General features: G+C 34.0%; 1 protein-coding gene across 13 annotated transcripts in view; it reads left to right on the top strand.

Annotated features, from left to right (window-relative positions):
• The window catches only part of RYR3 (ryanodine receptor 3), a 245,015-nt gene that overhangs the window by 174,834 nt on the left and 46,012 nt on the right, over positions 1-24,169 (top strand). For all 13 annotated transcript variants that reach the window (XM_069784114.1, XM_069784119.1, XM_069784115.1 and 10 more), the window contains 12 exons: positions 2,504-2,619; positions 2,910-2,977; positions 3,778-3,899; positions 6,203-6,252; positions 6,952-7,012; positions 8,053-8,291; positions 9,228-9,309; positions 14,443-14,573; positions 15,942-16,262; positions 17,612-17,852; positions 18,465-18,552; positions 18,662-18,754. In XM_069784114.1, coding sequence (XP_069640215.1) covers positions 2,504-2,619; positions 2,910-2,977; positions 3,778-3,899; positions 6,203-6,252; positions 6,952-7,012; positions 8,053-8,291; positions 9,228-9,309; positions 14,443-14,573; positions 15,942-16,262; positions 17,612-17,852; positions 18,465-18,552; positions 18,662-18,754 — 1,612 coding nt within the window. The remainder of the gene's footprint in view (positions 1-2,503; positions 2,620-2,909; positions 2,978-3,777; positions 3,900-6,202; positions 6,253-6,951; positions 7,013-8,052; positions 8,292-9,227; positions 9,310-14,442; positions 14,574-15,941; positions 16,263-17,611; positions 17,853-18,464; positions 18,553-18,661; positions 18,755-24,169) is intronic.

The following is a 24,169-nucleotide window of genomic DNA, read 5'->3' on the forward strand; positions in this document are numbered from 1 at the left end:
TATGACATACAGATGAATCTTGCAGGCCTTACTCAAATATATGCTAGAAACAACATGGTATTTTGTTAAGCATCTTTAAACCTCTACAACTTCTTTCAATGTTGCCTTTGTTATTTAACAGAACTACCAATGTCTTTCAATATTTAGGAAAGTACATGTAATCTTTTAGCAACCATGACTTACTATAAACACAAAAAGAGAATATTTACAGTGATGTCACTGAAAATAGAGATAAATATTTAGTTGCATTATCCTCTGAGAGTGAGGCAGCAGGAGATGCCTGTCAACCATACATAGCTGTTAATACATACCAAATAATTTGATTACATATGTGATAAATCAATTAATAGGAGGTCACAGAAGTATATAAACTAGGACTCTTCAAATAGAACTTTTATTTTTATTTTTTTTCAAATGGAACTGTAAGATGGAAGGTTAGAGTCCTTTCATGGTTTTGTGTAAAATGGGATTGGAACGTATTCCTTGGTTCCCTTGTTCTGTTCCCCCAGACTATAATCATTCCTCTGCTCTTACCCATGTTCTGACATGGTCAAGAACATACACTTTAGATGTTTTCTGCTGCATCAGCCTTCTCCTACAGAATTACCTTTTTCCTTGGAATCACCTCATAGCTGGTTTTCAACTGTTAGTCTAATCTTCCATTTATTCTCCCTAATTTACTCCTACACCAGTGCTAAGGAATCTGTAGGACAAGTGATCATTTCCTCCATACCACAACAGTGAGTCCAGCAATTTTCCTGCTTTCTTGTTCCTTTCTTGCTTTTGCCTCAGTGCCACAAACTACCAGTTCCTCACTTCTTCCCTACTTCTGACACACTGTTCAACCCCTCTGTAGTCTCTGCATCTCCTTTAGCCAGGTCATTTTCTCTAACTGATAAAAGGAGAGTCTTCCTATCTACTACTATTTGAAGAGTCTGTGCAGAAGCAAATGAAGTAGCCATTGTGGGTAACCAGAGGTTTCCCTTAGTGTTACTCAGTTACTTCCTCACTTGGCAAGCCAGTTAGATGTCCTGGGTGTAGGCCACCATCTATCAACTGAAAATCTCAAGTATGGTTTAGTCCTCTAAATGTTGGAATAAAGAGACTATAAAGAAGTTGCAAACTAAACAAATGTACAAGGAAACAAAGAAGAAAGAATTAATGACTTGTAAAAACAAGTATGTTTGAAAATAGAATACAATAAAAATCTATAGAGTTATGTGACTTCAAAAAGAAAAAGAAAAAAAAATCTCTGTTCACGTCCTGGATGACGCGACAGAATGTATCCTTAGCAATTTTGTGGAATGAACCCTTAGCAATAAATTGGAGAGTTTGGCTGCCTTTCAGAGGAACTTTGATGGGCTGGAGAAATAGGCTGACAGAACTCGTGTGAGGTTGAAGAATAAATGCAAAGTCCTATACCTGGGATGGAATATACCCAGAAATAGGGAGATTGAGCCTGACAGTGTCTATGCAGAAAAACACTTTGAACTCTGCAAGTTGAACGTGAATCAAGAGTGTGTTGTTGTGATGATGAAGGCTGACTGCATACTAGGCTGTATTAGCAACTGTGCTCTGCAGGTTGGAGGAGGTGGTTTGTTTTTTTTTTTTTTCCCCCTTCCATTTTGTGATCATCAGATTGTATCAGGAGTATGTTGTCCAGTTTTTGGTTCACCAGTGCTAAGGAAGACATTGACAAAAAGAGTTAATCAAGTGGAGGGCCACCAAGATGCTTTGGGGATTGGCATGCATGCCAGGAGAGGCTCTGAGGAGAGGCTAGATTTTTTCAATATTAAAACATAAGGTTACAATGGGATTTCACCACTGTCTTCAACTACTTAATGCAAGGTTATAGAGATGATGAGGGCAAACGCTGTCTCCTCAAAAGTAACAAGTTGTTACAAGGGAAATTCCAGTTAGATACATGAAAATATTTCACTGTTATTTTTTCAAATTTTTCAAATACTTTGAATAGTATAGTAATTTGTTACTTGCATTTAGGTTTTCATTTAGTAGCTTAAGTCATTTTGACTTCAGTCTTTCATAAAATCCAAGGACAAAAATGAAGTGTAACAGTGAATAACTAAAGGAAGTGTAGTACTTAGACTGATTTTGTAAAGCTATAATTGCTGACTTCCAAAACATTTGGCACTTTAATCTGCCAGCAGAAGAAATTGAGTGGCTAATGCATGGCTTTGTTAGATTCAAATGTACCATGGCTTCATTTATGCAATAAGATAGCTCTCTGAAGTTCTTATCCTAAAATAAATGTATTTTGGATACTTTAATACAAAGCTATTATACCTCTAGAGAAACATGAACTGATTTTAACATTCTTGCGATGTAGTTGATAACGAAGAGTTGCTATGGAAGGTAATTTTCTCCTTCTTATGAAAGTTTACCATAATTAAAAGATAATAAGGAATGGAATGCTTCGTATTACTGTCATCATTTGTACTATTGTCATCATCAGTGCTATTTATCTTGATGCTTTCTGAAACAGGGGTCTGAATGACATGGACTTAGATGCTTCATCCATGGAAAAGAGGTTTGCCTTTAAGTTTCTGAAGAAAATTTTAAAATATGTTGATTCTGCTCAAGAGTTTATTGCACATTTGGGTAAGCTGCAGATTTTATTTTGAAAATAATTAAAATTGCTGGTACTTAAATATTTGGATGGATATGTTTAAATTTGTAGCGACTGCTATTTTTATGACATTTAAGAAACTTAAATTCTGTCTTTTAATTTGCAGATTGATTTCTTGGACATCTGTAACTAGCTAAACTGTTTCTGCTGTTTTGTTTGTACTTCAGCAAAACTAAGTTTGCAAGGCTATATCAAAGAGCTATTGTGTTATTTATTATTAGACGACTTCGTATTTATGTCTGCCTTGATTGTATCCTTGCAGAAGCCATTGTAACCAGTGGAAAAACTGAAAAATCGCCACATGACCAAGAAATAAAATTCTTTGCCAAAGTGAGTGATTTAGTATTTCAAGTAATGTATGTATACATTCCATTTTACAGAACATGGAAATTTATAATGTTAGACTGCTTTTCAGGTAATAGAAATATATCTTTCCCATTTTTTTCATGGTAAGTAATCAATTAAATGTTGTTAACAAATATTTCAAAATATCTTCAAAAATATTTCACTATAATGGCTTCTACATGAGAAGGAACATAGAAATTAAAAGGCAGCTTATTTATTACATGAAATTAAATACTCTCGCTGAACAGATAAATTATTTCTGAAAATTTTTGCCTAAGTATGTCACTGAAGTGCATAGTATCATTTAATTAACAGGAAGAAGGATTCCTATGTATAGTAATGTCATACACATTTGTGTACGTAATAAGAAAAATGTTGTCTGTAATCAGATTTGAATTACGGAACATTTAAGATTTAATTTAGGATATTAAAAAAAAAATGCCCTCTCCCTTTATATCTGTACTGGACAGTTATGTAAATAGTGGAGAGGAAGGATCCTCTTAGTTCAGTGGTATTTATCACTGTTGAATGTGAGAAGAGTAAGCCTGCAATATTAGATCCAAAATAGATTGATCTGTGTAACTCTTGTTTATTATTTGCCTAACTTTTAAGTAAAATTGTAAGACTTAAGTTTTTAATTTCTATGACTTTGTGTCTGAAATGAGAAAATACAACTGTTACAGAACTTATAAAATTCTTTGAATGAACTTTGACCAATCAGAGCATTGTTGCTACTTTTGCCATTGTGCTCTGTGAAAAATACATTTTGTATCTGTATTTCTTAGGTTCTTTTACCATTAGTTGATCAGTACTTTACAAATCACTGCCTCTACTTCCTGTCTTCTCCAACAAAAACACTCAGTAGCAGTGGATATGCATCAAATAAGGAAAAGGAAATGGTAGCAAGGTAAGTAGAAAATTAAGACATACACGGGAGGGTTCTATATAGATAAGTAAAGGTGTCTTCTTAGATTAAAGAGAAAGATAGTTCAAAAGCTGAGTTTCCTCATATAGAAAGTGAATAGTTTATTCTGTATCAGAACGGCAGTGAGTGAATAGAATTCCTCATTTTAGTATTCTTTAATATATAATTAAAGAATTAAGTATATATACTAATTATATATATTACAATATATAATTATGGATGATAACATCAAAAACGTTAATAAATGATTCTACAAGCAGTGGAACTAATAAAACTTAGTTTCTGATGGGTTTGTGTTTCATTGTTGATGGTAGTTTCTGGTTGAAGCTTATCCCACTGTTGGGTCATTTAAATGGTCTCACATTTAAATTTTCAGATATCAAAAAATGTGAAAATACCATGATGCAGCTTCCTAGGGGTAATTACAGATTCTCCCTTCTCTACAAAATTACTTCTGCCCCCACACAAAAATTGCTGGAATTTAATAATTTTTAGACATCTGTACTGTTTCAGATTTGGTTGGAATCAGCCATTTGACTCAAAGTTATTCTAGAAAACTCAATTAAAAAGAAACAGTTGCCTTTTAATTTGTAATGTGTTGCCTTTACAAAAATATGAATTTCATTTTTCTGCAATTAACATTTTAAAATTAATATTTAATTTGTTTTTAACTATGACTGTCATCTAATATTTTTGTTGCCAATTTTTTTCTCCCCCTTAAAGGTGTGCTGCCACTTATTTTCTTTGGGAAATTTTGTATCATAGTCTTTCAAACTGTATTTTACTTTCATGCTTTCTTACTTAACTATCAGTTTCTCAAATTTCTTTTGCTTTCCTTCACTATGTTGACTAGTCAACTACTATTTCCAATGGAAGAGTAGATACAAAATTTGAAAGTAAAGTTACTTCCTTGTTGTTACATAAGATCAGTCCTAGCACTGAACTTCCTAGATTCCATTCTTCAGCTTATCTTCCAAGGCATTTTTGCATTTCTCTAAATTAGTATTACCCTTTTGTTTCCATCTTCCAGGTGGGTGGTAATCCTTACATAGCAGTTGCCCATAAGAGTGAATGTTAAATCCTTAAGATTCTGCTTTACTGAGCTTTATATGCTCAGATATATTATGATATATTATATACAAATATGTTTTTGTATATATTAGATATATTCTAGATAAATGTGCAAAATAGTCTTCCAGTTGCTGGGAAATTGAGCTCAGGTTCAGGAGGATTGAAATTTCATTTCAATTTCATGCTGCTGCTTTGAATATTCTTATTACTTCCCTAAAATCAGTCAGGTCAGCTTAATAAAGCTAGAAAGATGCTTACTGGAGTTGTACAAAATGCCTTTACAAAGACACATGAAAGAAGTAGATGTCTAGCCTGCATATCTGCTATTATAAATTCAGAAATATCGTACAATTCTTTGTCCATTCTTCATTGAAAAAAGTGATGATCAGTTATTTTCATCTTATAGGAAGTATGGTATTTCCTTACTATTGTGAAGATAGCAATGACGATCTGTTGTTAGTAAGAGACCATACCAATTCCTAAGGTATATGTGCTTCATTTTGTTATGTCCTAACTCCATTTGTCAAGTATTCCACAGATGATAAACAAGTCCGCCTAGCTGTCTTTGGTTTTAAAAGTTAAAGGAGCCACTTTAATCTTTAGAGAGTTGGTGATTTTTCCTTTCTCTTAATTATGCTATTATTTTGACAGATACATTAGATATGCAAGTTTCTGACATGCTTGCCAGAAGCAGTTCTAGTCTGTATATATTTCAGGATTCATCTTATCATCAGCAGTGGCTAAACGCAGATTTATTTATTTATTTACAAAGGATATCTTCGCAAATTGTTTTAAATGGTATGAAGATTTGTAACAATTGTTTCCTGCAGAATGCCAAGTAAAACACTAAAATGTTACTCAGTTTTTCTTGTTCTTACCAAAAAAAATTCTTATTCAGAAATATAGCCATAAAGAATGACTCAACCATGTAATAAGCAATTGTTGGAAACCACTGTAATAAAAGAAAGTTTCACATTCCAAGTCATCTCTGAAGTATTGAAGCTTAGAAAATGAGAGAATTCAGAAGCTTCAAAAAGTTATTCTGCTTAATGCAGTTATTTGGCTGACTGTTGTCATCCTGTATGATTCAAAATACACTTTCCAGGAACTGTGTTGTGTTTTCTCTTCCATATTCCTGCTATTCTTTACCTCATATTCTAAATAAATCTTTAATCTTTGTCTTGTCTTGCTCTTTCTGTTCTTTTCTACTTTAGCCTGTTCTGCAAACTAGCTGCTCTTGTTAGACATAGGATCTCACTTTTTGGTAAGTTGTTAAGGAAGATCTTGATAAGGTTAAAAATACAAAGAATGTATAACTATTGCTTCTATCTTACCTGAAGCTTTTCAAAAGCTATAGGCAAATATCTATAAAATTATGCATAAACTTCCAGTACGACTAGTGAGTGCATTGAACACGGCTCTGAAGCTAACGGTTAATAGATTATGTAAAGTGTTGGAGCAGGAAGAAAAAGCAGCTTCTAGGATTTTCAGACTCCTTTAAAAAAATCTCATGTTTTTGCAGTTACTTTTAGCTTTTCAAAAGTCATCGTACACTAATTGTTTTGATTTCTGTCATCCAACTGTTGAATCCAATAGATTAATTTCTCAATAGGCTAGGGGGATGTAAGGAGAAGTAACATACCTTTTTCAAAGGTGTTGGTAAGAAAACTATAAAAGAAATGTAGGGTACTACAAGATGCAAAGTTCAAAATATTGCAGGGTCAAGTGATGAAAACGAACCATAAGTAAACGCTAGTTATTCTTTTTAGTTCTTGTATGGAAATAGACTTAAATTGAAAGTTAGTTCTAGAACCAGATCTAACCCTCCCTCAAGTGACCAAAGGTGGAAGACTTATGTCATGTCTTGTTTAACCTGTTCATCGCCAATAATTACATTTTGGATTATTAGATTATCTTACATTTTCTGTACTATTGTACTCTCATAGTATCTCTTTCTAACCAGGTAGCGATTCAGCTACAATGGTGAACTGCCTGCACATCTTAGCTCAGTCTCTTGACACGCGGTAAGTTTGCAACATTTGTACCAACTACGAACTACATCGGTGTCTCAGAGCTTTTCAGGAGCAGTTGGATTGTTTCTGTATTTTTTTATTCCTTATTTATAATTAATGATATTAGCAGTATCAGTAACTCAGGTATTGACTTCCGTATTAGCAGATTTCGTCTGAAGGGTTTAATCTACATTTTTCTGTTCAATGCCTGTCATTAAAACATTGAAAACTTTTGTCACCCTTTCCAAGGGTATTTGAAGACTTTATTGGGAGATATAAATGACACAAACTTTGGAACTGCACGTATTGATACCTGTAGATATTGAGACAGTTCAGCGCATATTGGAAAATTTGGCATTAGAGGGATGCAGAATGTATTAACATATGGGCACAGTAACATTTGCTAACTTTCACTGTTTACAGTTGAAATGTTTATGTAGATTAGAAAACTATCCTGGCCTGTGTTTTAATTTGAGCTGTTTTCTGGGCCGGTTATGTTATACAGCAGCCTGATAATAAACTCATTGTGAATAACAACACTGGAAGGCTTCATTAAGGGATTGGAGAAGAATGCAAAAAAATTAAGGAATGGGACTGTGATGCTGGTATTGCAGTTGCATTTTCTAGATTTAGGGTGCTTTGAAGATAGGTAAGCACGTATCCTGACTTGCATACCTAGTTACTGTGGCTCCCATAAAAATGTAGGGATTAAGAGTTACTTTTCTTGAACATACTGTACTGAGGAGCTTGCTCACCACCTATGATGTTTGCTGAGAAGGCATTATCTTATTTGAAAGCAGATCACAAAAACTTGGAAAGACAAGACCGAGGAAGGAAGTTCTTTGTTGTTATTATTTTGTATGAAATACTCCAAGCTAGTTGTTGCTTATACTGCTATGTTGAGGTAACTGTCCTTTTCAGTTTATAATGTCAAGTTCACTGATACATGTGTGTATCTTCAAAGACTGGTAGAATGCAATTAATGTGTACATATATATCTATACAACTACTAAAGATCAATGCAAAGTTAATATTTTTCCCTTATTTTTCAGAACTGTTATGAAATCAGGATCTGAGCTTGTTAAAGCTGGATTGCGTGCCTTTTTTGAAAATGCAGCTGAAGACCTGGAAAAAACTTCAGAAAATCTTAAACTTGGAAAATTTACCCATTCACGAACACAAATCAAGGGTGTTTCACAGAACATCAATTATACTACAGTAGCATTGTTACCGATCTTGACATCAATTTTTGAACATATTTCACAACATCAGTTTGGAATTGATTTACTTTGTAAGTCTTCTATTTTTTAAGTTTATTGTGTTGTAATAATACAAACACTTTTTAGTAATGATTGCGTGAATTCAAAGGATGAAATTCTGTTTTCAGTAACACAAAGATTTCCAGCATTAAATCTGAAATTAGCTGCATAGTACCTTATTGCTATTGTATGTTTGACAATAACACTCAGAAAGTTTCAAGTTAATCATGTACAGTATTTTTCCAAACATTGAGAGAGAAAAATTAAAATTTCCCCTTCAGTGCTCTCTTACCAACTGTGTGGATGAGACTAGTTTCCTATAGAAAATTAAATTATGCTTATTTTTGTTACATTCTATTACTTCATTAGATTAAAGGAGACAACTCATTATTAATTCCATGTGGGTTTTTTCCTTACATTTGAAAACCACTTCAGTTATTTTGATTAAGATTTTCCTTATTTTTGGCATCATCTGTTTTAAAATTACTGAAACGCCTCCTTGAGATTCAGCAATGTGCCGTTCCAAAATTTTGTATATATTTGGGTGATCACAGTTGCAAAGCAGAAGATAATTAAAAGATTGATAGCCATGAAAAGACTTTCTTTAAAAAGATGGGGAGTCTTTAGATCATGTTCCTAGAGGTTAGACACACAGACTGATGTGGTTTAGCTTAAAATTGTACTCTGCAAGTGTGATAATCTGCAGTATCTTATTAGCAAGTATCTGTGGCCTCTTGGAATGTCTGATGATCTTTTAGGTTTTCGAATGAATGTAGGTGACAGACCAGGTATCAGAGAAATTGAAGATAAATAACACGTGTGGAGTATTGACAGCCTAGAATGTTCAGTGATACATATGCTAAAAGTTTTAGACACAGTTTATCAGATTGCATAAAACAGATGTTTATATTTGGAAAGTAGTCTTTAGTTGATTAAATACTGATAATCTACTTCTTATTTTCTTCTAGTGGGTGATGTACAAGTTTCATGTTACAGAATTCTTTGTAGCCTCTATTCCCTTGGGACTGGGAAGAACATCTATGTTGAAAGGTATTGAGTGAAAAACTCAGAGTGTAGAATTTTCTGTGCTTTAGGAGCGTGTTGTTTATGTAATAAAGCAGTTTGAGAGGTGAATCTGAAACAATGTGAACATGTTTAAAATACACTTCAGCTGGAATGTAGTTTCCTATATCTTAAGAGTTCAATTCCACACCGAAAAAAAAAAACCCAAACCAAAACTAAATGAAAGCAAACAACTCATTCTGCGTATGGCAGTATCTTCAGGGAGTTTATTTTTCCCACAGGGAAAGCTAAATTTTTCCACGGGTTGCCATTAAGGTTCCCAAAGTTTGCTTACTGCATGTTGCTGTGTTAAGTAGGCTGAGTACTCAAGTAGGCTGTGTCTGTCTCACACCTAATTCTATACAGAGTTCTCAATATAGTTGTCCTGAGTATAAAATCCAGAGCATATGTAGAGCATTCTGAGAGACTTTAACTGTACAAAGGAAACCACTTTACCACTTGCATTTTAAAAAGAATAGGGTCTACAATTCCTCTAAGCATCTAGTTGCTACGATCTGTTCTAAGCCCTGGATTTTAGATCCTCTTCCATTAAAAAGGCTCAAATCCATATCTCCTACTTCAGAAAAGAGAACCCTAATTGTTGGTCTATCACAAGACAGGAACTGAGGTAATCATAACCCTTCCTTATGCTTCTGAAGGCTTTAGGTTAGGCACTTTTCATGATCTTTCTTATAATGAAAAGTTTAAGATTCAGAAGGCCTGAGAGAGAGACTAACCTGGAGGAGATACAACTCTCTAGTCTGGTTAGTAGAGGCTTTGCCTAGTATGAGGAATACTGGTCTTCATTTCCTTCCTTCCAGAGTTTATTCAGTAATTCTTTAATGCAAAATGCAAGAGCAGTCTGGGGGACAAACTGTCTCTTTCCTCCCACTCTGCATGCATGTACTTGTGTGCACAAGCTCATTCTTGTGTATGTCCACATTCAGTCGTTTATACGTCCATCACTAAATTACAAAGCTCTACTCTTTCTTCTCTTTCTGGGCTTGAAAATATTAAATACTCTTTGACACAGATCTGACAGGCAACATGGGAAGTGCCTTACCCCTACACTAACTAGCAGTCAGGGTCTTCTGATAAAAGGAGATTGTATTTGAGTTGCCTTTCGATGAGAAGAGCTCACAGCAGAGGTCTCCACTTGATTGGCAAGAGCTATAAGCACTGGGCAGTTACATTAGGCGTTGATGTTAGCAACATCACCTTTTCCTACTGCAGTTGTCTTCTTGAAAGTGAAGAGTGATCAGATCAGATATATCTGAGGAAATTAATTACTCTCCTAAGGCTGTGTGAGAGGTTTCTAACTGTGGATTTAATTTAGTTTGGTTTTCACAAGACTCACTCAAGTTCTTAAATTAAGGCTGTAGGCAGAAACCAGTGTCTAGGTGGGAGGTAGGATTTCAAACATACTGCTCAATGTTTCAGCAAAATGTAGAAGTGCATGATTGAGCTGACTTGAACAGTTATTCAAGTTAACAATGCTCACATTCAGGATCAAAGTGCAGTTTTTCTCGTAGTGAATTTTGGCAGGGACATTAAGAAGTTTTGCCTTCCATTGCAGGATGAGTCGTAGTTCACTTTTTGTAGGTGAATATCACTTTTCATTGCTGATTCTACAAGACTCCTGGCTGCCGGGGTCAGGACTAATTTGGATTGCTGCTGCTGCCTTCTTGTGACAAACTTCCATTGTCAAGGCTTTTATCCTTTGTACAAAGAGCATTTAGCTTGTTTAGGATGTTGGAGATGTTTCTGATTTGTCTGTGGACCTTTCTTCTCTAAATGTCTCCGTGGCTCATAAATGTTGAGGACTGGATGCAAAATGCAGTAGTCCTTGACTACTTTAAGCCCTAGTGCTCTACTGGCAAGTATAGTATTATTGCTATAGGCATTCTATGAATTCTGTACCCAAGTACCCATTTCTTTTCATTCACTGCATCAGAAATTTAGGTCTTGAAACTGGGGTTAAAAACGCCCTTTTCATACCCAGTACCCAAAATTTGTATGTCCCTTTATGGTGTCTTGGTCTTTTCCTGGTTAGCTTATAGAAACACATTTCCAAAGGATTTTTAGCACAAATTATGAAATATCTGTATCAATAATAAGAAGTAAAAACTTTGCATAAGTTAAGAAAGCATAGCACTTTTTTAATGTATGTAGTTAAATATGACAAAATTAACTGCTCTATTTAGTCACACATACATGTCCAGACTGTTCAGTTTAAGGCTTCAATTTGACCTATTTGAGGCTTCTCAAAATGAAGGCTGCCAAAGATGCGAGAAAGTCTATTATGACTGGTATAATAGGAAATGTTTCTTCATTACTATCATCAGTTGGTGGTCTTTTATCTTTCTTTGGTTTTTCAAAGACTAGTTTGATGTGATTACATTTCAAGTATTTTCCACTTCCTCCAAGACTTGTACATCAGCCTCTGACAGTTCTTCCTCATTCTTTGGAGTGAATGTTTCCAGTTAGTGGTCTTTCTAGCGTATTTTGTCTAAAGGATTAATTTGGCTTTTCTTTAAGTACCTTTTACTCCATTAATTCTATTGAACCACTCAGTTCCCCAAGTGATTTGTTTTACATTATTTGCTTTCTATGTCAGCGACTATCTGCTCTGAAATTTTTTATCTTTTAAATTTCTTTATTAAAAATTTCTTTATTAAATTTTTAATTTCTGTCCTGCAAAATTACAGGCTTTCCCTTGGTTTCTCATATTTAGGACCTCCATATGACAGAAAATATCTGTGCATTTTGAGTAATTTCTTAGCCTTGTTGTATAATTGTTCACTTTTTCTTCTTTTGGCTTCTTGGTATCCTCCTTTCATATGGGAAGATGGGTATGCATTATGACATTGTCACACATGTGATTAGATAGCCTCAGTGCATTTGAGGTTAGTCTTTTCAAATTACTTTTTAATATGTGTTTGTGTACATATATATATGCACACACACCAAGTTTTTCCTTCTTGATCCAACAGAAGGCAAAGAAGTAATGAAGTTTCCTTTTTAGGAAAATTTAATAAAATCTCCTATATGTATAATGTTGCATCTTTCATTACAATTTAAATGGGAAGAGAACATGCTGTGCTATAAATAAAGTAGGAATTCTAACATTGTCAAAAATTTGCTTTTTAATGAAATGTTCTGTGGTTGCTATCTGTGATACTAATGCATCATGTATTTTGTTGCAAAATGTACACTATATGGATGGTCAGAAGGTAAGGGAAATTACATAGATCTATAGGTGGAGCAGAGAATGAATGAGCATTCAGCCTTGAAATAGACTAATATTATGTGAATCATGTTACATGAAATACCTAAGGGAATAAAAATCCTTTTTTGTAGTGTTTTTCAATTCTGTAAGGCCATTGCTTTTGCCAGTTTCTTTTATTTCTCCTGCAACAAAACAAGTTGGGGGGTATACAGTTGCATATCTCTTTACATTCCAGCATGGTTGTGAAATAAAAATTGACATAGGCAGTTGAAGATGAAGTAGTAGATGGGTCATGATCTTTGACTTCAGGTCATACAATTAGGAAGACTTTGTTGACACAAAGGAATCTTTTTAGGATTGTTGTTATTCCTGGAAGTTGAACAATCGTAGCATCATAGAATAGTTTGGGTTGGAAGGCACCTTTAAAGGTCATCTAGTCCAACCCCCCTGCAATGAGCCAGGACATCTTCAACTCAGTCAGGTTACTCAGAGCCCCGTCCAACCTGACCTTGAATGTTTCCAGGGATGGGGCATCTACCACCTCTCTGGGCAACCTGCTCCAATGTTTCACCACCCTCATCATAAAAAAATTCTTCCTTACATCTAGTCTAAATCTACCCTCTTTTATTTTAAAACCATTACCCCTTGTCCTATTGCAACAGGCCCTGGGATGTTTGTCACCATCTTTCCTATAAGGCCCCATGTTTCTTATAAGCCCCCTTTACTTACTGAAAGGCTGCAGGAAGGTCTTCCTGGAGCTTCTCTTCTCCAGGCTGAACACCACCACTGTCTCAGCCTGTCTTCATAGGAGGGGTGTTCCAGCCCTCTGATCATTTTTGTGGCCTCCTCTGGACCCGCTCCAACAGGTCCATGTCTATTCCAAAAAAACCATGGAGCTTCAAAGGATTAAAGGTGTGTGCTATCTTTATCCAATCTGTATGTCAAGCATAACAAAATCTGTAAGGCATCTGGTACAAACAGTGCTTCAGAACTTCAAAAGATTACCTTAGCTTTAGTATTAAGCCAATGTGAGTCTGGTCTTATGCTGAAAAGGACTGTCTCAGCATCTCTTGCACATTTGTCTGTACACTTCCACCCCTTTCTTTTTCTCTGGTAAATGGTGTTTATGCAGCCAGTTGATGAGTGTGGTTTTTTGCTGTTGGTTTGGCTTGGTTAGTTTTGGTTTTATGGTGAGGTTTATTTTTAGCTGGACCAGTTCCTTCCTAGAGCTTACCAAGATACTGTTTTAGTGTTAGTGCTAGCACAGAACAGACAAATAGTAGGAACATAGGAAGGTTGTGTGTGGGAATGCAGAATTGCCCCTTTAAGAACACACCACACAGAATGCCATGAAGTCATGAAATCAGTCTTCGATAAGTAGCAGTAGTGTTTCTCATCATTTGACTATGTAAATGGTATAATGTGTGAAGCAAAAAAAAAAGTATATATCTACAGAAAAGAAGTGAAATCTTGAAAAAGGGTATGACTGCCGAAACAAATTCCTATTGATTATATGCATTTGCTCCTTGTTTAAGCAAACCGAAGGTACGATAAGAATATGCAGTTACTAATCTATTCTTTATGTATATTATAGACACATTTTCTATAGTTTGTAGTTGCACTGTGGAGCAGTATACCTTTAATATACAATACTTGGTGGAGGTTGTTTGGTTTTTTTTAAAAGATGTGTTTCTTATACCACTGTAATTTCCAGTAATTTTGTTCATGTGAGAAATACAATTTTTCAAAATTGTCACATAGTTCCTAATGTATTAAAAAGATCAACTAAATCAGCAATAAATGTTAATGCTGCTTTATAGCACATGTTAGACATTGAAAGCCTAGTGAAAGACTTTTCCTCCCAGGTAACTTTTAGTGTGTCTCATATACAGGCAGCGTCCCGCACTTGGTGAGTGCTTAGCATCTCTTGCAGCAGCCATTCCAGTAGCATTCCTTGAACCTTCTCTCAACCATTACAACCCATTGTCTGTCTTCAACACAAAAAGTGCAAGAGAAAGAGCAAGTAAGTACTGTTCCTCTGGAAAAAAAAAAAAAAAAGAAAGAAAAAAAGGTGTTTGCTGCGCTCCAACTAATAGTAATAGAAAGAAATCGTAATCATGAAAAAACCCAAGTATATACCTCAGTAGAGAACTTCTACTATTGCTCTTTCATTACTGGTCATTTTAGCCTTGCTCTGCTTTGTTGAGACTGTATTAACATTGTTCCCTTTCTCCTAGCATATTTGGATATTTTTCTGAGCATGATGTTAGAGTTCTTTCCTGAAGCTAGATGCTGTAATATTTGAAGCTTAGTAGAAGATGGTATCTACGTTACAAAAATTTTTAGCAAATTGTACAGTTGTGTTCTTACTAGCAACATACAAGAGGTGTAATATCTTATTTATGTGAACAGGAATATTATCTATATTTTTTGTTGTCTTACCAGTACTCCAATGCAGTTTGGTATAGGGAACTCCTGACAAAAACCAACTTTGATTCCATGAAACCTTAATCAAAGGAGCATGAGTCCTTCTACATAGATTTTCTTTGCTTGCTTCTCTCCTGACTTACTCATGATGGACTCTTATATCTTAAAGTATTTCAGTATTTTCCTCATTGATCCATGTAAGAGTCATTACCTACCAAAATCATTGTTGTTTTAAACAAAACAAAAAAGTAGGCAGATTGATTCCATATGCTTCCTAAGTTTTTCAATATAAAAGAAGTTATGGAAAAGCTCATGCTAGACCTTCCTTTGTCAGCTCTACTTTACAGAAGCAGCACTGGTGGAAGAAGAATTTTGCTAGAGTGACTGGCATTAGATTATGATAGGTTGTTAATTGCTGAATAAGCACCCTTCAGTTTCTAATACAAGCATCTGACAACTGGATTTCTTTCTTGGCATTTTTGTTGGGAGATAGATGTGCAGAGTTGTGAACTAGATGTAATTTAATTTTAATCTTACCCATAATTTTGAGCTGTTTGTTTCCTTTTCCCTGAGGTGGATTTGATCTTTTGCAAATTGATGTGAAAGTTGTGAATGATTATGGAAACAGTGGCCAGAGTTTATCCAGTGTTGACATAAGCTCTCGTTTCTGCACTTCTACATAGCTGGTCTGCTCACCAGATAATTGCAGGACACCTTATGGTAAAGCCATAGCTTTATGGCAGCTATTGTCTACATCAGTGCTATGTGCACATCATCAGAAAGACATAATTTATGAGATGAGAGACCCACGTATACCCCAAATTCTTACTATAGTTATGTATGCCCAAGATGGTGACAGAAAAAAACCTGAGTGACAATGTTATTTGTATTTAAACATAAATGAACGTAGATGTTCTCTTTTATTTTGTTAATTAATCTTTTGCTTTTCTACCCTTGTTTGCAGTTTTAGGTATGCCTGATACAGTAGAAGAGATGTGTCCGGAGATCCCTCAGTTGGATGGACTAATAAAGGAAATTAATGATTTAGCAGAGTCTGGAGCAAGGTATACCGAAATGCCTCATGTGATTGAGGTTATCTTACCCATGCTGTGCAACTATTTGTCCTACTGGTGGGAAAGAGGGTCTGAGAGTCTTCCTCAAAGTGCTGGGCCTTGCTGTACAATGATAACATCTGAGCATCTGAGCATCATTCTTGGAAACATTCTGAAAATCATTAACAACAATCTGGGAATAGATGAAGCATCTTGGATGAAAAGAATTGCAGGTAAATATTTTTAAAGGGTAATTGTACCTAATAATATTTAATTACTTTGCTATGCTCTACCACATTACCCAGTGATATAATAATAATAATAATAATTTGTAATTAAAAACAGTAGGAAAGAAAGATAAAGAGTAGATAAATAACAATAAGAGAAAGCTTTTTTTAAAAAAAATTTTTATGCATGCATTGTAGCATGACTATAAGCAGAGAGCTTTCTATACAACATAATGGATTGTGAAAAATCCTACCTTTATGCACTGTAATGCATAAATGCCTTAGCATTTAATTTGGAGTTGTGAGTTCCATTGAGTTTTCAAGACACCTAAGAACTGAATATTAGAGTAGAGGGTGTAAGTCCTGTGAATACTGTTCATGAAATATCAGGACAAAAGGGAAAGAAAGTGTATATGATGAAATAATCCCAGGAATAACCAAGTTCAGAATTAGTTGCTTTGCCTGAGTAACTGTGCCAGCTATTAAATGAGCAGAAAGATTTCTCAAAATGTCCTGTAACATTTAGTAGCTAGCTACCTGAAGAAATTTACTATATCCAAATTTTATAATTAATCTTAAACAGGGTAAGAGTATAATATGCAATAAGATGGTTCAAGAAAACCCATGTAAAGGTAATAATTTCCTGCTAAATTTTAATGCCCCATTGGTACTGAGTTTTCAGTATTATTTTAAATGCTGGAAGGTCTTTAATAATAATAAAGATTCCATTAGAAATTAGTAAGAAGTTTGCTGCTTAATCGTAGAGAACGCTGCTTGCAATTTTGTAGTGGCTGCTTATCTATGTAAGGAGATAACGTACTAGTGTGGTTCTTGCAAGGATTTTTGACTCGTGGTCTACATTTTATTACTAATGCTTGTACAAAATAGATCTATGGTCTTAGTCATGCATTCTCTGCCTTTTAGCTTGCCCGAGGCAAAAGAGGTAAAGGAATTCTTCCAGAATATTGTCTTCTGACTATGTGCTGACATTGTATACAGAAAAAACATACACAGAAAAAACCCCCAACAGGACTTTTGTTAGGGCTTTGTCTCTCAATCTCTACTTTGTTTAGGTTCTAAGTTAGAGACGTGTGACTTGCCAAAACTGTGGTAGTTTAATTGACGTAAGACTGAAATACTTATAATCTGGATTCCCAGTAACTAGCTTTTAATCTCTCGATGCACACAGTTGTTACAAATCTATATTCATAGTTTTATTAATAATTTTATAATGCTTCAGAAATATGTGAAGTACTATGACCTTTATGTTTTCTAGAACTGCAGAGTTCATATTAATACGATGAAAAACATCAATTGTGCATTAATCATAGCATTATCTATATTTTCGTGTATAGTTTATGCTCAACCCATCATCAGCAAAGCCAGGCCTGATCTGCTCAAAACTCACTTTATTCCAACACTGGAGAAATTGAAGAAGAAAGCTATAAAGATTGTGATGGAAGAGGAGCAACTGAGAGCAGATAGTAAAACTGACACCCAAGAAGCTGAGCTACTCATTCTCGATGAGTTTGCTGTTCTTTGTAGAGACCTTTATGCCTTCTATCCAATGTTGATACGTTATGTAGACAACAACAGGTAAAAAAACCCTACTAATTTAAACTCATATTTATTAGGTAATGTACTGGAGTCCGTGATCAGATAATCGGAAAGAACACAATGCATTTAATGTTATGCTGAGAATCAGATCCTGAGTATTTTAAGATTCTTAACTTACAGAATGATGTACCTTGAATTCACACCTTTTTCTCACACGCATTTGGCTTATTTGGTTGTATTGTAACTGCACTGTTATCATTGAGAACACATATCCTGACCAGACTTGTTATATATGCTACGACAGCCCAATGACGTTACAAATTAATAATGCCTTTCAAAAACTAAAAAATGGCTAAAAACCTTAACTGTTAATGAAGGAGTGAAAAAACTATTTTGCTTTAATTGAATCATTCTATTTGTAGATAATATCACAAAGATGTTAACCTTTTGTGTTGTTTTTTTAAGACGGAAATGAAAAGTCTTTGGACAACATTGTTTTGCTTTTGGAATTACCAGAAGTTTTTCTCCTCGACTATTTACTGAAGGATTATTCTGTGCCTACACTTTGATGATCTATTAAAAAGAGATTGTTATATTCAGTTGTCATATTTTAAATGTCTTATTTCAAATTTCTCTTGTTTTTGTAATTAGAGCCAACTGGCTAAAGAAACCAGATGCAGATTCTGATGAACTATTTCGAATGGTAGCTGAAGTTTTTATCCTGTGGTGTAAATCACATGTAAGATAAGATGTATACTTTTTCTTCCATTTCATACTATCTTTAAATATAAACATGGTACATGCAGATGAATTAAACTTCTGGTGATTTTTTTTTTTTTCATCTTTAGAATTTCAAAAGAGAAGAACAAAATTTTGTGATTCAGAATGAAATCAACAATTTGGCATTTTTAACAGGAGACACCAAAAGCAAGATGTCTAAAGTAAGTAATAAAAATCTGTGGGTCGGTTAAATTTTCAGCATGTGTTTAGCACATAAGAAGGCTCTGAAAATCTACTCAGACTGCAGCTGCTGTGCTGGTAGAAGAAATAAAAAAAGGATTTTGCTTCTTGATGATAGACATGACAACTGCTATGCAAAATATAGGCTATGTACCTTAAAGTTACTTATTCAATGTCTGCTAAGTAGTCAAAGATACAAGATTAAAATAAAGGTCTTGATTTGAAAAAGTTAGATGTATAAGAGAATATGGGCTGTAATATAGGTTATTGATCTTTCAGAAAAAAAAAACAGGTAGAGTGTTTTATAAAAGCAAGTGAAGAAACATTGGTTGCCGTATCTTTTTCTTGTGAACATCAATCAGTATTGTTCTGTCAACTTTGGTGGAGGAATGCTGTCTTTGCATATACCTCTTTATTCACACGTATAGTGTGCCATACGTGCGCAGTTTTTCTCATTTCTTATTAATGACCACACTCTTTTTTTTTTGCTCATTTTTCAATATGGCAAGATGCCAACATGATGGCTGTAAAGTACATTTGTTACCTGTGTAATAGAGAAAATGCGTGTTGTCAAGGTAAAAAATGCTGCTTTGACATTAGCTGAGGAAGATTGCCTTACTCAGCTAAAGTCAGTTGAAGTCTAATTCCAAATTAGTGTTGGTAAATGTAACAAAGAACCCTTTGTTTTATTCATATTTGTAATGTGTTCGGAGTAATCTTGTTTCGAAAGTGTTCCAGAGAAGTGGTGGGGTTTATTGTTTTGTATTTCACTATATTTTGATTGCCTGTAACCTAGCTACTGTAACTCCAACTTTAGACAATAGAGAGTCAGATAAAATGTGCCATTACATTTCTTAATTCTCTTAAAAAACATTTGCTTCTTTTCTATTATATTTTTTTAAGTGGCTTAACCAAGTTTCAGAAAACCCTGATACTGGAAAGTTTACAAGCAAAAATCACAGATTTTCTGCTCGTCATTAGTTCATGACTGGTACTGAACAGCAATTCAAACTATATTGAGAATTCAATATTTGGAGAAAAATAAATTTTTAATGTGTTTCATTGTTTTCAAGATGCAGCTCCTTGAAATTGTGTGATAGAATTGAAATGTTTGTATTATCCTCCTTAGCGAAATGAGTAGTGGGCACAGTTGAGGCTACTTAACGATCAATTGAAATAATGGTCTAACATGTAGCTCTGTACTTTTATCATATGGCAATCACTACACATACATTTAATATGTATACTTCAACATTTATACGTTAGAATTGGCCTGAGGAGCCAAGAGTTAGGTGTACTTTTTTTTAAACCATGATAGATTAGAATCAGGTGATTCACATTTAATCTAAATTGTGTCTGCAGTATTGATAATAGGATAATATGATGTAAACTCCTAGTGTCATATTTTAGTCAATCTTGCATAGCAGGAATGACAAAACAAATCTTTACAAAATAAAGAATAGGTATCCATCATACTGGTCCCGTTCGGATAAAATCACAGGAATTTAACATCAAGAATCTATATGACCCAAATTTAAGAGAGTTTGGTTTTAGGATTACATTTTCAAATGCCTGTTATTTAAACATACAGATATATTACTATAAATACTTGTATAAATATATTAATACATAACGGAGATGTAGATGCATATGTACATGCACTTTTCTTCATGTGGGTGTACAGTACAGGGAGATTATAAAATTTTATATGCATATAATTTTTTGTAAGCATATTAATATCAAATCATAGCATTCAAGGACACTGTGCATAGGTATTGTTAATATAGGAAGAAGTAAAAGATTGTATCGTTCATGACTGAATTTTTTATTAATATGATACTGTAACTGCAGGAGGGATTGCAGAACAGCTGATCATTTACATAGGCATTTGTTTCATGATGACTTAAATAAATACCATGATACAATACATGAGGCATCTTTTAGAAGTGTTGTATTGTTTCTCTATAAATGGTTTCTAAGCAGGAAATTGATAACATTTCATAATGCCTAATATATAATGTAAGTGCTCTAAAACCAATGCATTCATTAAAGCATACATTTAGATCTGAATAATTTTTTTTTAAGAGTGCATAGTTTTAGAATAAACAAGAAATTCTCAAGTAACTGAATTTCAGGGTTTCTTACAAGGTTTGATACTTATTTATATCCTCAGACAATAATCAGTAGCAGACATTACATTAGGGAACATTATTTTTATAATTTCTTGCTTTAATATTAACATTCAGCTCAGGAAGTAGTATGCTAACAGAATAATTAGCACTTTCCTCTTTATCACCAGTTCCTCTTTATTCACATTATTTTTAGTGGAAGCAATCACATCCAGTATTTATCAAGCATGAGAATGTATAGGTAACTGTGAGTATGAACATTGCCTGTTAACAGTTGGCCCAAGACAGAACAGTTTGGGGTCTCTTAAAGGAGTAAGGCCCTATGCTGATCTCGGACTGCTTTAGACAACTGTCTGTCTTACAACAGAGACTTAGTAATTTTCCTAATATACAAGCTACTGTGATAGTACTAGTGTGTAAGGTGCGATATATCATGTATGGAAGGTTCTATATCTTTACATGCCATATGCAGAAAAAAAATATGCAGAGGATGAAGGATTAGGATTACATTATTTATCGGTAGCTAATAGCAGTGGTAACAAATGATTCATCATAACAATCAATAAATTGATTAAGTACCCATTGTATTTTGGTTATATAATATTAACTTTGTTAATATTTTCGCAAATAAATGTTGTAACAGCTGAGCAAGTTTTTTAATTTTTCTTTTCTAAAAAAATGGCAGCAGATTGCTCGGAGGGGAATGGTAAGTTAGAGAACTTTCAGTCTGAGAGAGACTGGTAACTTAGATTGCATTGAAATAACAGATTCGTGATAGCAGTGTTGAAATGGAGAATTTAAACACATTCAACTCCACTAATCTGTTATTTTTGAACCCTTCATAGGTTTGTTGATAAAATGGCATTGATTAAGATGCAATGATGTCCTATTGTGTTTTACGGTTAATTGTTGTAAAAGACTAAACGTATATATTCACATGTACCTAACAAATGTGTAATACATATGTGGGCAATTTTTCTGTGTAAGTTTTAGAATCTAAATGAATGTTTGGCTAGATATATAAACTCAGTTGCTAAACACTTGCATATCCTACTGAACTGATATTTGACTGGCCCTCATTATTAATTTTTTTTGTATCTATTTTTCAAAAGCATTTGGATAGACCTGTTATAGAAGTTTGAGGCAGTCATAAAATCCAAGTTTGTATTACAAAACAACATTGTGGTTTGTGCCCATTTGTAATATGTAATACATATTATTTGCAAATTTACAATAACTAGAGGATTTCATGTTAGTATTTTCTGCAAGAATTTTAGATCTCTTCTATGAGACTATTTCAATTGCACAGAATACGTTTCCTTTAGATATATTATGGTAAATCATGAGTGGATTACTTTTATGGTGATCTCTAATGAATGAAATATAATTAACGTCTTGTCTTTACTTACCTTCAGTGTATATCTGCTGAGCCATGATTGCATAGCATCTACGTATTTCACGCAATTGAAATTTTCAATTAAAATTTGCTATTTGTATGAATAAGGTATTGAAGATTCTAAGATGCTTAACATTTAATTTGATGATTAGTCTTTCAGTCTTTCTTGGCTTGTAGCTGGTTTTCTTCACTGTGTGATATCAATATAGTAGGATATAAAAAGAGATTTCAATAATAGCTTGGCTTCAACATTTGGAAGCTAATTCAAGTATCATAAGAAAACAAAGTTACTGTTAGAGCTATCACAGAAGGGAGTGCTTGTTTGTATTTATGTTTTTTTCTGTTTGTTTTTAACCAACAGTTTTCTATAGTATTTTCCCATGCCTGGTCAAGGATTCTTTTAAGTAACAGTTGAATTTTTTTGCCATTTTACTAGAACTACATGGTTTTGTTGTTATCTTCTTAAGATTGCCTCACACAATGAGAATATAGTGTTGACTATGGAATACATGTTTATTTAAGTGTATTTATGGTACTAACATAATAAACAGGAAAAAAACCTGTGTATGTATGAGAGTTACAGTTGAGTTTATAATAGCGTTCTCTATTCTCTGCTGAGAGATATGAGCTTAAGTCAAGTTTTCTCTCAGGCTGTCTTCAAAACAGTAACAAGCTATACAATGGGAAAATACATCTATAAATGAAATGCTGCATCTTCACAGTGATAGTTTGATTTCTATTTCTAAACATAATTTTTCTCAATCATATTTTGATTGAGAAAAGGGATAGAAAGAGCTATTTTGGTAAAAATGTGACTATTTTTCATTATTGTACTATCCAGAGTTCCAGACACCTTCCTCCTTTTAACAATATTGGGAAAAGATGCAGTAATTTAGTATATTGATGTGCTTACTTACTAGGTGTCCTCCCTTATGTGCTGAACCAACAAATGGTAGTGCTGAATAGCAACAGATAAATTCAGAAGTTCAATCATTTAATAAGGAATAAGTTGAATAACAATTATTTCACTAAGGTCTCATTTGATTATACACTTACAGTCTATTGTTTTAGCTACAAACTTATAATATTTCTATTGTCCTGATAAAGCTGAGTAAGTTTATTACTAACTTGTATAATTATCATCTTTTCATCTCTTTTACTTATGTTTGTTTCCCTTTATTTTTCTTTCATACAGGCCATGCAAGTAAAGGTACAGGTCAAAGTGCATGATGTGTCTTTGTTTTAGATTTAGAGATGATCAGGCTCCAAGCATTCTTTCCATTGATCATAGCAGTGGCGTCACAAAGTGAAGGCCCAGGTTCCACCTACTATGAATTTTCTCTGAGTTAAAGTGGCAGTATTTGACCAGAGCAGCTGAAATTCCCTTTGGCACTCCTCCATGTTGCTTAATGTGAAAATGTAGTAAAGTTCCCTCTTGTAATTATATTAGATGTACATTCCGCCTCTGCTGTCTTTCTGCATTCTGATTTTTTTGCTAATACATTGAAGCAGATGTTGTAAAAGCAATGCCTAAGTAGAGTCATCAGAAACATGTATTTGGCTTATGATAGGCAAGAAAAATATACGGGAGAAATGTGCTCTAACCTATAGATGTCTGTAGATGAATAGAAGATTGTGTTAGAACCAATAAGTTTAAGTAAGATACAGAGTTTAAATCCTACCTTTTTCCAAAATTAAAATTATCTTTACTAAAGATGTGAGATGTGACAAAGCTTTTGAATAATCCTTGTTTCTTTTACGTATTTAATTTATTCAAAGCTTTCTTTGTCTCTAGTGAACCATAGTTCACCTTTCTTTGCATCATTCATGTTATCTCTTTTTAATATGAATTTCTAATACAGATGAGTACT

The sequence above is a fragment of the Haliaeetus albicilla genome, chromosome 5 (assembly GCF_947461875.1).
Source record: "Haliaeetus albicilla chromosome 5, bHalAlb1.1, whole genome shotgun sequence".
NCBI lineage: Eukaryota > Metazoa > Chordata > Aves > Accipitriformes > Accipitridae > Haliaeetus > Haliaeetus albicilla.